We start from the raw sequence: 12,698 nt of genomic DNA on the forward strand, positions 1-12,698 counted from the left end.
TGTGCACCAAATAATGGGAAACCATGGGAAGTACAAAGGCACGAGGAGTGGAAGACATTGCTCTGCATCTTGATGCCTTCTACTCCCACTCCAGGGCTGCCCTCTGGACACATGCAGTCAGAATTACTGAGCAGACAAAACAGTTGCTTTTCAGATAAGACTACATCACAGATTTAGCAGAGGAGCAAGTGAGGAGCTTTGTTTACAGAACCATCAGTTATCAGAATAATAACTTCTTGTTACTCACCCAAGTGAAAGAGCAGCATAATCCAGACAGGAACAGAGACTGCTTTTAAGTAACGCTCAGTGCTTACATTCCACTTGAATGAAACCATCAGCAGGTAGCCAACCACCAATGTCCATATCTTTAAGAAAAAGATACACAGGTATGTATACATACATCAAAAGAGAGCTCCATTGTACTCATGTATGTGTGTACACTCATGCACACACCCATAACTGCCACAGACAGCACATAAGTCTTTAAGAAGCCCACATTTCAATTAATTATACAAGTTCATCAGCAGCACCCATGTGCCCAGAGGGAGACAGAGCTGGCCAGCACAACAGCACTCATTCCAGCATGGAGCAATTTGCCAGCTCCTGTGTTTCAGTCCAAAGAGACAAAAGGGAACTTAAGCCAAAGAAGCCATTAGGAAGCACAACAAAAACTGCTGCTCCTCAGTGTTGGTTGACAAAACAGATGCCTTTATAGGACGTGTGACACAATTTTTTTTCATTTTTTTAACTAAAAAAAAAAAAAAAACAAAAAACAAAAAACAAAAAAAACAAGGACAGGAAGATGTCTGTGACAACTTGGGTTTGCAGCTTCTAACTGCCTTCTGCTACTCTACTCATCAGATAAATCACAATACAGATTTGGAGTTAAGAATCTTGAGATAAATTTGAGCTTGAAAACGCTGAAAAGGAAGAAGAAAGAAGCAGAAACTGGAAAAGGTAACAGGAGCTGAAAAGTTGCTACTCAGGAGAGGATGTGAAATAAAAGAAGTATGAAAACCTGTAAAAATTAAAACCCATTGTATCATTCTTAAAATAAACAACTAAAGACATTTCTGGGTCAAATTCAGTGAACTATCCATTATCAGCTAAGCACACCTTGAAATTTGCACTTATAAATCCAGCAATCCCAATGAAATTTGAACAGAATTTCTATTAAGAGCATTTGCTGAATCAGACATCACTGTAAGAAGAAAGAATGCACAGGCAGAGACATGGAACAAGTAATTAGGCAGAACACACCAGATGATTTTTCACCTCTACTCTGCACTATACAACTCATGCTAAAAACACTACAGTCCTTGTGAAAAGCAGATATGTGTGACTACTGCCACGTATCTAATTGATGGAGAGAAAATCTTAGCTGTACTGAATTGAGCAGACAAGCAGTGAGTGATGGTCCCTGGTAACTTCAGAGGGAATGATCACATATGCAAGGTAATTTAAAATCACTTAAGATATGTGAACAAAGGTATACCTACCCTTTAATGCTTCTCATCTAAGCATTCACTTATCTCTGGTTAAGCATCAATAGAGTTCCATAATGCTTATGGCCAAGGATGGACTTAAAATAAATGTCTAAAACTAATACAACCCATGGACATCAAGACTAAAGTCACAAACAAACAAAATTTTTACCAGAAATGCACAGCAGCACTCCTTTAACAGCATATGTTTGAAACAAACTCACTCATAAGACACTTCACAACACAGCTCTAATTGCAAGAGATAACTCATCACAAAGATGAGTTATCAAACAATGACTCCCTAACATCACACACACAGACAGCATCTTTGTATGATGAATGTTCCAGTTCCAAGCCAATTTTCTCTTTAGCTTTTATATTTAATGATAAATTACAAACAGGAGACTTGGTATGTTCAGTGATTTAAACTTTCTGTTTAAAAACAAGCCAAAAAGTAGGAGACTAACAGGGTATAAGCCTATGTTTAACAGCCAACAAATCAAAACACATTGCACTGCTTTTAGCTATGCATGTAGTTGAATATTATAGGGTTTGGGTATTTAATAATTTTTTTTGCATTTGAAGTTAAAATAATTAATCAGTTCTCATTTCCAAAATCTTAGCAAATGACCCAAGTAAAAGTATTTCTTTCTACTGAATAGAGAGAAATAGCTTACTTTTAAATAAACTAGACACCCTGTTACAGAGATAAAATAATGTCTTTCTTGAAACCCTGTAAAAAGAACTGTGTAGTCAACTGACTGGGGCAAGAAGTTTCATTTCAGTAACACCAAGGAATAATCAGCTCTTTTTTGGTTGATGTTATGACCAAGGACATCCCTACACTCCAAGAACCACTGCACAGGAACTAGGGTAGCCTACTTCCAACAATTCATAGCTGAAAGCAACTGCCAAATCAAATTAACTTAAATTGACATGGACTAGGATTTCATCCCATACTAACTTGGCAACAGCATGCTTTTTTTTTCCCTTAACCCTTTAAAAGCATGTTACATAATCCTCCCCACTGTTTTTCTGGATGGGCTCCAAAGGTTTTGGCTTGAAAAGCACAGAGAATATTAATAGCCACTCTACTATTATATGTCATTCTCAAGAACTGATGTAATTGAAACAAAGAATGAAAGACTGCCTACTTTCACTACAATTAAGCTACTGTAATTACTGCACTGAAACTGTAATTGGTAAAATTCCATGCTAAGCTAAAATGCCCATAAATTTGATTCATATGAGTGTACAGCTAACCAGGTAACTAATACATACAATTCAGTTTTTGCAGATTGCATTAACTATCAACTATTTACCAAGCTGAAACCAGTTGCAGATGCCCTTCATTATGTACTCTGAGATCTTAAAATCACTACTCAATCACAATTATTATTTACAGACATGCACAACTTCCATACATCACAACTTTGGGATAGTTTAATCCTGCAAACTGCCCTTCTTGCTTCCCTTGCCTATCTTCATTGTCTTAACAGACAGCAAAGACCTCATTTTTCACATCTCCTCTGCATTTTGTAGCATCTCTCACAACTAAGTGTTGCTTTGCTTTTAGACATGTAAAATTGCCTGCTTTTCTGAATAAATAGTGCTAAGGCTGCAGAGTAACTTCTTGGATATTAGCATCCATTTCTGTGTTCAAGCAGGAAATTTAAGAGGCAGATTTAGAGACCTCTAATGCAACTATGAAGGGCTTTAGTTCTCTTTAAATTGCCAACTGGAGACTAAATTACACCATGGAAAGACACAGCTTATATGTTAAACTCAAGCATCTGCTTGGGTGATTTTTCTTTGCCACTTCAGTGCTGGAAAGTCGAGGATCTATCAGCATGAACTATCACCAACATTACTGAAAGTCTGTTTACCCTTCCTGTTGAAGCTGAAGGACTTGAAAAGCTGAGCCACTCTTTTGGCTTTGGCCTCATTTCTCAAGAACAAACTCTTACTGCTCAACTTTTGACAACGTTTATACTGATTTATGGCGAAGAGTGAAATTCTTTACTTACACAGTTCCCTCCCTTTTTTCCTATCAACAGGTTAACCTCTGTGGGGAAGGTTTTGCACATGAACACATTCAATAACTCACTGCTACTGAAAATGGTAATTCATTGTCTCCTACTGCCAGCCAGGTAGCCCCACCTCTTCTGCACAACAGATTCAGCATTTATCCAGCCAGCTCAAGCTCCCTAAGCTCATAAAAAACTACCTGTAATTCAATTATAGCAAAATAGGCTTACAGAAATATGGCAGGCACCAACAACAGGGCAACAAAAGTATGTGTCAGAAGTGGAATAAGCAAGAAGAATCTATCTTCCCACTGCAGAAGATAGCAAATCTGCTGGAATGATTTAGTCTTCCTTGGAATGTTGCCCCAACACCCCAACATCCAGCAGTAAACACATTTCCCTCTGCTTCATGTGCCTTCTCAGACACATGGTGTGATTCTTGGGGTGTCCTGTGCAGGGCCAGGAGTGGGACATCAGTGATGGGTCCCTTCCAATTTAGGATATCCCATGATTCTATGAACCACCCCTCAAGTAAATACAACAGTGAAGACTGAGAAGATGAACCAACAGTTACCTCTTTTGATATATTCCCTGACAATATTTTTCAGCTTTTAAGAAGTCACCACCTACAAAACTGAGTGTCTGAACTCCTTCCTTTTCTAATTGTAGCTCTACCCTCTCCCCTGGCCATTCTGAAATTATGCTTTTTCTCTGGCTGCTCTTTCCTACCTGGAAATAATATGGCAAGGTTTTTCAGTTTGCTTTATGTTTTGGCTTGTTTGGGGGATTTTAACTGAGCTTTAAATTTAAAACTGTTTGATGGAACTACAGATCTAACTCAATTGCTTTTTATTTTCCAATCTCAGTGTTTTGAACAAAAAAAAAAAAAAAAAGAAAAAAAAAAAAGGCCAAACTACATCATCAGTCTACTTTAATATTTTCAAACAAAATCTTCATTTGGAAATAGAGATTTCCACTGGTTGTTCTTCAAAATAAAAAATAATTTTAAACATTGATTGACCAATCACTAACACAGTACTTCTGCAAACTTTTAAAACAGCACTGCAGAGCAAAAATGGTTTGAAGAGCTGATCTTATGACACCAGTTCTCTATTTCAACACCTCCCTTCTCAGTGGTGATGCACACTGACAAAGGAAAATGAACCTGCAATAAAAACTGAGCAGAAGAGTGTTGAACTTGAAAAATGAAGTGACACAAAGCATTAAATGCACTGCTAAAAGCCAAACTGTGTCTGCCTTTGAAAAAAAAAAAAAAAAAAAAATCAGTGCTTTCTTTATCTGCCTGTTCATTTGAAAATGTTTTTCTAAACAATATAAAAGATAGTAAAGAGGTAGGTGGCAAATTATGAAAATGTCATTTTGACTCGTTTCCAGAACCAAAATCAATTTAATGCAGCTTCAGTGCATTTTCCTTAGTACACAAGAGGAAACATCCCATAACGTGCAGAGTCTGGCAGAACAAGGGTGTGTAACTGCCTGTCCTTTAGCATGGAGACAACCTTTATCAAACATGCAAGAAAATACCCAAACTCCAACCACCTCAGACTATTTTTCACCTCAGAGCAAAGACAACCACCTCCTCCCTTCACTTAGGAAGCCTTCATTTACCTAAAGCAGGTTCAAAGTGAACACAAAGTTATTCCTGTCCCAAGTCCAAAGCACTAGAACTGCTCCCATTCTGTTTCTTCTAGAACCTCCAAATATGACATATATTCATGTTGGTATTTCTGGCATTAAAACACACAGATTACTAAACTACATGAAACAGAAATGTGTTGTTTAGTGAGATCACCCCATTTTGAAGGGATCAAAGTATGAAGGTATAACCAGGGGCAGGGGGAACTGATCATCAAAATCAACACTGCCACACATGGGCTAAAAATTATTTTCAATGAGTCCTGCAACATTTACTACACTGAATTTAAGGAAAAAAAAATTATATCTAAGATATCCAGAAGACTGCAGCAATAAATGTTGAGAATACTACTCCTTTAGTTCATTTTTCCTGTCTTAATACAAAAGCTACTTATGAGAAACTCATAATGAAAATGCTATTCAAAAATCAAATTTATCCATATTCTCTTGCAAAAGGAGGTTTCCTAGGGCACATCAAATTCCTTCCCTGCAGATAGAAAACCATTCCTCTGACATACTTCATGGTAACACTTTTCAAGAGATGCCTCCTCAACACACAATCTCTTCACCTTCTTTTATTATATAGAGCACAGTTAAAATTTTGCTGGACAGTTCCATAATGATCATTCATTCCTTTCAGAGGTGCTGGAAAAAGAAACATCACTGTCTTCAACCAATACATATAAATATCAAAAATTAGCTAACATTATGTAGAATGTATCATTAGGCTTTAGGCTACTGCCAGCTTTGAGGATGTAGTTTTCCCATATAAATCAGAAGAAGCTCCTCAGCCTTCCCAAGAAAGGCATCTCACTGCAGGCTCTTCCAAAACTGAGGGTGGGTATGGAAGGGAAAAACAACAGTAGAAAACACTAGCAACATCCCAGGCTTTCCTTGTCTTTTCCTATCTTTTTAAACAGGCATCTCTACCAAGCAAAGTTGTGAAAACAAACCAAAATCTGTGGTTTTGGTAAGATGTGTTTACCCTCAGTACTTGGCTGTATGATTTATAAGCCAGCATGCCATAATAAACAACAGAAAGAATACTTAAGAGCTAGTTCAGTTGTTTGTTTTGAGTTTCAGGTTTTTTATTGTTGGTTGGCAAGTTTTAGAAACCTGCAAGTCTGCTCTAAGAAAAAAGGGAAGAAAAAAAAAAAAGTCCACCTATGCTAAACACTCAAAGAAATAGAAATTGTACACACATTAAAATCAGAACCCCCTACTTTACTGGAAGGGAAATTGCCCCATCAGGTGAACTTGACATAACAGAGATGCTTTTTTGCCCCCACAGGTGACATTCAATAGGACTGTGGAAGCCAAACATCTCAGAGCATGGGACCCAAAGCATTTGCCAGGAAGGACACTTGGAGAATTTCTACAAGGGCTGCTGGGGGACTGACATTTAGTGCCAACACAAAAGCAGGTTTCCCTGGTGGATGTCTTCACAGAATCCCTGCTGGGGAACAGACTGTACACCAGCCAAAATGGGCAACATGTCCTCTGCCAATATTCCAATACAGCAGTCACAGCAATGGTGGGCAATGGTGTTTCCAGATCTGCCCAGCACCCTGGTGAGGGTAAGACTGATTAAGTGCTCTAACTGCATGGAAACCCCCAGGACAACAGGAGTTGTACCTAACACAGTCAGAGATATAAAAATACACTGACACACACGTGACTGAACAGTTGTGAGCCTGATCAACAACTTGTGACAAACCAAGGAAGAAAGACTGGACACAGAGAAAGATTTTGACAGCCCGGAATCAAGTTCACTACAGAGAATTCTACTCATTATGATTACATCAAATTTAATTTACTAAGATGAACCTCAGAGTCAACACAGAGCAGCTGTATAATTCTTTACATCTGCTGGGATCTACAAACTGTTGCCAAATAAATATGAGCATGCAAATTCTTCTTCTAAAAAAAAGAAGAAAATACAAAGAATAGCTGGCATTGGGTATATATTAACTCAAGTGCTCTTGCCACATAGCAGAAGAATTTGGTTTCTAGATACAGTACTGGACAGGCACAGTTCCCACAAAACTAGTTAAAATGCTGCAGCCCAAAAGCATGTAGGACTATATTCAGTCCACTATGGAACTAACTCCCATTCTTTTCAAGGAAAAAAAAACTATAGTGAAAAACATTCCCTTTCCCTATTATATGAAACTGCTGTTTGTGCAGGGCCCTCTGCACAGGAATTCTGCAAATAACCAAGAGAAGGCTGGAGTCAGAACAATCATTCAACCAAAGCTCAATCATGGAAGTACCAAATTCCTGAACTGCAGGTGGGACTTCAGAACCACGGATGGCAACACAGGCACTTCTGAATCTTGACACATCAATGCCATGAATGGCTTTGACAGATTTGAGGACAGCAGGACAGGAAAGCTCCTGAACATACTGGTGCCAAGATACACCTTACCATGTCATTGTCACATGCAATTATTGCATTTGAAAAACTTTCTTTTTTTCTAGAACTTAAAAGGAGAATTTCTGTCTCAGTATCATGGTCTAGCAGATACCATAAAAATACCTTTATTTAAAGAACACCAAATCAGTATTCCAAATCACCATAATTCTAATGATAGGCATCCACTCAGTTCTCCAGTATAGGAGAGAGAATCAGAAAGGGAGAAGAAAATCATGCACACAGAAGAAACTGTGGTGGATTCAGAGTCCAGAGAAGAACAGTAAAATGGAGAAACCAACTCGTAATATCCCAAATGCCTGTGCAGCTAACAAGCAGAATATATGCATGTAAATATAGTCCTGAAATATAACATGGCAATTAAAGGGCTTTAAACTGCATAACTGAAATTAAAACTGACACTATTAACTGATCCAGCTCAGAGCTCCTCAGCAGCATGGATAAAATTAAATTATCCTGCTACAGCTCTGAGATAATACACATCAAGAAACAGCAAAATTAAAAAAACTGGACCAAGAAAACACTGCAAAGTGTACAGATGATGCCAGACCAAGTTGCAGTTATTTACAAAGGAAAGCCCAAGATTTTTTTCTCATATAAGGCCCCAGAAAGAGACAGAACTTGCTCAGAAAGCAGCTGGTTTGTTTCAGGAATTCTGTGATCAGTTACCTTGACACAAACCCAAAATCTTCCCAGGAAAGCGAAGTCTGAAGAGTTCTGGGAGCTTACAATGTTTTGTGCAGTTAAAATCCTACCCCAGTTCAGTGAATACAAATGTTAAATCAGAAACACCAGCGCCAACCAGAAAGATCAGAGACTGCTAGGCAAGTTTGCACTGAGCAGGCACAGATATCCAGCAGTGCATTACAGCCATAGTTACAAGCTTGAATAAGTGCAGCTTCCTTCAGTAGCTTTGTATTTATGCAGCGTTAAGTATGGCTTAATTAACAAACTTTCTATAAAAGCCTGGACTTAGCTAGGTCAGTTAGTGTAGCAATATTATAGATTTGTTAAAAATAAAACAGAGGTCAGCGCAAAGTTCCTTAAAAAATCCTTAGCTTACACAAGCCAATTGTGTGGCAGCAAGTCAAAGTTTCCCACTAGTACCAGACCGACCACGCCTTATCTCTGCTACTTCTCAGCTGAAAGTAAACGTGGTACTATCTTGCCTCCTTATAGAGAGAATGTATCTCTGTCTACTCAGTCCTAATTATACTTCTGAAGACAAAACATATCCGAAACACATGTCCTCTGACATCTTCTAGCACCAAATAAAGTCAAGAAAATCTTTTCCTCCAGTGTTTACTTTCAAGAGGCTAAACACATTCTTCTGTCCATTCTATTCACACTAAAGGTAGTCTGTCAAAATATTCTCTCTCAGTCCATTCAGGAGCACTGTTACCTAGGGAAAGGGCTTACTTTGTTTAAAAAATAGAGCAGCTTTTGAAAAGTCTTTGACACTAAGAAATCTGAGTATGCCAGTTGAACATCAGTATTTAACAAGAGTACAACTTACTGATTTTCTGATCTTTCACGTATCCGTTTCCTTCTGGTACATGGTACTTCTTGTATTTTCAGTTATAACTAACAAAATGTAAAAGTTCTGCCAGAAGTTCTAACTATCCTACCTACTGAATAGAACACGGGCAAAAGTAGTCTCCCACGATTTGTTACCATCAGTAACATTTGTAAATTAAACAGCTTTATTCTTGAATGTTCAAATTGCGTTTGCACTGTTTGATACTCTTAAGAAGAAAACTCTACTACAGTGTACTACACAGTACACTGAGAAAAAAAGCCTTAAGGTGCCTTCCCCCACCGCGGGTCACTGTGCCGCTATTTCACAACACTAACACACACCCTAGACCTCAACAAGCTTCGATGCTTGCCCAAGCACCGGCCTGAATCGCTCTGCCTAGCAGCACCCCGAGAAGGGGGCACGGGCACTCCGCCTGGCTGGCGCACTCACCCACTGGCTGCTGAAGTAGTCGAGCCCCTGGCAGATGATGCGGGCGGCCTGTGCCAGCAGCACCTGCACGCCCAGGGAGCTGCCCAGGCAGTAGAGCCCGTAGAGCAGCGGCCCCCCGGCGCCCAGCAGCAGCAGCAGCCGCCGCCGCCGCAGCACCTGCTCGCCCAGCGCCTCCACGCCGTAGTTGGCGAAGCAGATGGGCAGCAGCAGGGCGGCCAGCAGCACCGGCGTGCGGGAGCGGTGCAGGCGGCCGAGCCAGCGCCGCCCCAGCGCCGTCAGCGAGGTCTTGAAGGGGTGCAGGAAGGTGCCGCAGAGCACGGCCCAGAGCAGCGGCCGCAGGAACGCCTCCAGGATGAAGTACACGAGCACGGCGGCGCCGCAGCACAGCCCCGCGAACAGCAGCGCCCCGGTGTTGTAGAAGGCCTGCTTGATGGGCTTCTCCAGCCGCGGCAGCGACATCCCCGCCGCCCCGCCCGGGCCGCCCAGCGGCAGCCGCGGCATGGCCGCGCCCGCGGAGCCGCCCGCGCGCCGCTCCTGCGCCGGCGAGCCCGGAGGGGCCGCGGCCGGAGCCGCATCCGGAGCCGCGGCGGGAGCCGCGGGCTCTCCGCTGTCAGCCATGGCGGGCGCGGGCACGGCCGCCGCGGAGGGCGCGGAGCGGAGCGGGACCGGGCCGGTGGTGCCCGAGGGCGCGCAGGGGCCCTGGGCTGGAGTGCCGCCGCCGCGCGGCTCCGGGCGTGCGCCCAGCCCGGCGGGAAAGGGGCGGCGCCGCCGGGAAGCGAGCTGGGAAATGTAGGAGCTGTGCTGTGGAGGGCGGCGGCCGCGCTCCCTCCGCCCGGCCGGAGCCGCGGGGCCGTGCGGGGCTGAGCCCGCCCGAGGCTGTCCGAGCCCGCCCGGCGGAAAAGGGGCGCTGGCTGGAGAGGGCGGCCAAAGGCTGGAGCGTGGAACAGACCAGCAGCTTGCGGAGCAGCCTGAACACTCCCCTCTTCCTGCTGCTGCTGCAGTCTCGGGAAGCGCAACAAATTCGCTGTCATTGCATGCTGGAGAGCAAGACTGGTTGGACCAGCTGGAGGATTTTGTCTTGTCTGAACACGTTCTGGCAACAAATTATTTAACCAGGAAGAATCTGCTCTTCTACTGTCAATCAGGCCCACTGAAGCAGGAGTAGTTGTGCTGTGCGATGTTTTTAGACCTGACATTTATGACACTATGTAGCATCTAATAGGTGTTTGCAAATAATCTAGAGAGGACCTGATTTCCTGCAGCTGGCATATACCAAATACCTGAATCCAGGCATAAAGGCAACTAGCATTTTAAAAGTGGTCTAAATGCATCTCTAATAAATGCACTTGGTCCAAGCAAGTTTTGCAAGGGCTGAAATCCATGACATTTGAACTAGCTCAGTGCTGGCACTGTGCTGCTCTTTTCCTTCCATGGCTTAAAACAACTCTTCAGCAGGTGCTACAGTTACTGGTAATGCTTCCATAAAACCCTCACAGGGATCTTCCTCCTCCTTTTCAAGGAGATACAGCATATCGTGTAGATCATAATAAAGAGATCACATACCACTCAACATATAAAAAGTGCACAGATATAAAAAAGAGGAAAATAATCAAGTTCCTGTATTTTTTTAGAATTCACATGCCAATTTAACCTTATGTAACTTCATGTTAGATTCAAGTCCACAAGGACATTAAGGGAGCATTTCTTGCATGATGGAGATGTTAGAAAGCTGAAATTATCCTGAGAACAACTGTCTTTAACTTGCAAAGCAGGAACAAACTTATTCATACGTAGCTTTTAAATGCAGAGCAATACCAAAATGACAGCTAGATGAGACCTGTCCCTGCTATACCAAGGACGAATAGGTAGAGATTTTTCCATACACTTCCTGTGACTGTGCTGCATCCTGCAGCTGTGGGTGGGGCTGGGCCCGAGCCAGTTTTTTGAGGTTTGGCACTGCAGTTCTGACTTGTCCCTGCAAAGCCTTTCCTGCCAGTTACACAGAAGTAACACTTGTAAAGGTTCCTCTGAGCTCCTGCAGCTCTTTGTTTCCCCTTTGCTAAACAGATCACATGCAGGTTCAACAAAGTATTTTAATTTTATGCCATGAAAGCACTTACAAACCTACAGGCACTCCGTTTGATCCCGATGGTGATGAGGCATTACAAGCAGTTGTCCATACGAGAAGCTTTTACTGAACCTTAAACTGATACTGTCACTCACAGCTCTTTGATCAGATAGATCTGCCTCCTGGCAGGGTGCTGAAATAGGTAACAAGAATACATCAGTACCTGAACTTTTCTCTTTAGTTCAGAAACCAAACTCTAATTGCTCATTACAATACCTTTATTGCATTAAAGTTCAATTAGCAAGTGTCAATTAAGAATTGCACAGGGGGAGAGCAGAGAGTTATAATCTGTTAGCTAAACAGAGATGCCAGCAAATCAAATCTTCATAGGCACATCCTTATTACTTTAATTTTTCTTAACACACTCAGTCAGCCATGTTCTGCAGGAACAGAAATTAATGCCACCTCCTTGACTTGAGTGAAGCTATATTGATTTACATAAGCCAAGGATCTGACCCCTGCTGTTTAAGACCTTTCCTTTCCAATTTTGTTTTCCATTATGAACAAGGGGAAAAACCCCAACAATGCCATGAAATAAAGATATCTAATTCATGTATGACCACAACAGGATCACTTGAGAAAAGGGACATGACCCATAAACGTCAGAAAACAATCTCTAAATCTCTTTGACAGCTGAGGGAGGATGTGTGATCTTCACAAGACACACCCCAGCCTCTAAAGCTTAATTCCACAACAGATTTCAAACAGCAGTTTAACAGCTAGTTTTGTGTAAGATTTGAAGTGGCAAGAGATTTTATATTAGATACCCATTTAGGTATAACTTGCACTGATACATTTGATATAAGCATTTTTATGGTCAAAGAAAAGTAGCACACCTCAGGCTCCTATACTGCCAGAAATTCTACAACAGTCTCTCTGACTGTATTTTTTCCTATTAGGAATTCTTCAAGGGTGAAGAGGGCAGCAAAGGAATGCTTTCAAACATCAGTGGAGAAAATATGTATGCACCTAAAAGTACATGTGATAAGTATTGACAGTC

The 12,698-nt window shown here is 41.7% G+C and overlaps 1 protein-coding gene across 3 annotated transcripts in view; it reads right to left on the bottom strand.

Moving 5' to 3' along the window:
• TMEM245 (transmembrane protein 245) overlaps positions 1–10,319 on the bottom strand; it is a 73,650-nt gene extending 63,331 nt beyond the window's left edge. For 2 of the 3 annotated variants that reach the window (XM_079300268.1, XM_079300267.1), the window contains exons 1-2: positions 9,571–10,319; positions 248–365 (exon numbers count right to left, since the gene is read on the bottom strand). In XM_079300268.1, the coding sequence (XP_079156394.1) occupies positions 248–365; positions 9,571–10,188 (736 nt within the window). In that variant the 5' untranslated portion in view covers positions 10,189–10,319. The remainder of the gene's footprint in view (positions 1–247; positions 366–9,570) is intronic. The other variant, XM_079300266.1, reaches the window with a different exon arrangement.
• Positions 10,320–12,698: the final 2,379 nt, after the last annotated feature.

The sequence above is a fragment of the Erithacus rubecula genome (genome assembly GCF_903797595.1).
Source record: "Erithacus rubecula genome assembly, chromosome: 3".
NCBI lineage: Eukaryota > Metazoa > Chordata > Aves > Passeriformes > Muscicapidae > Erithacus > Erithacus rubecula.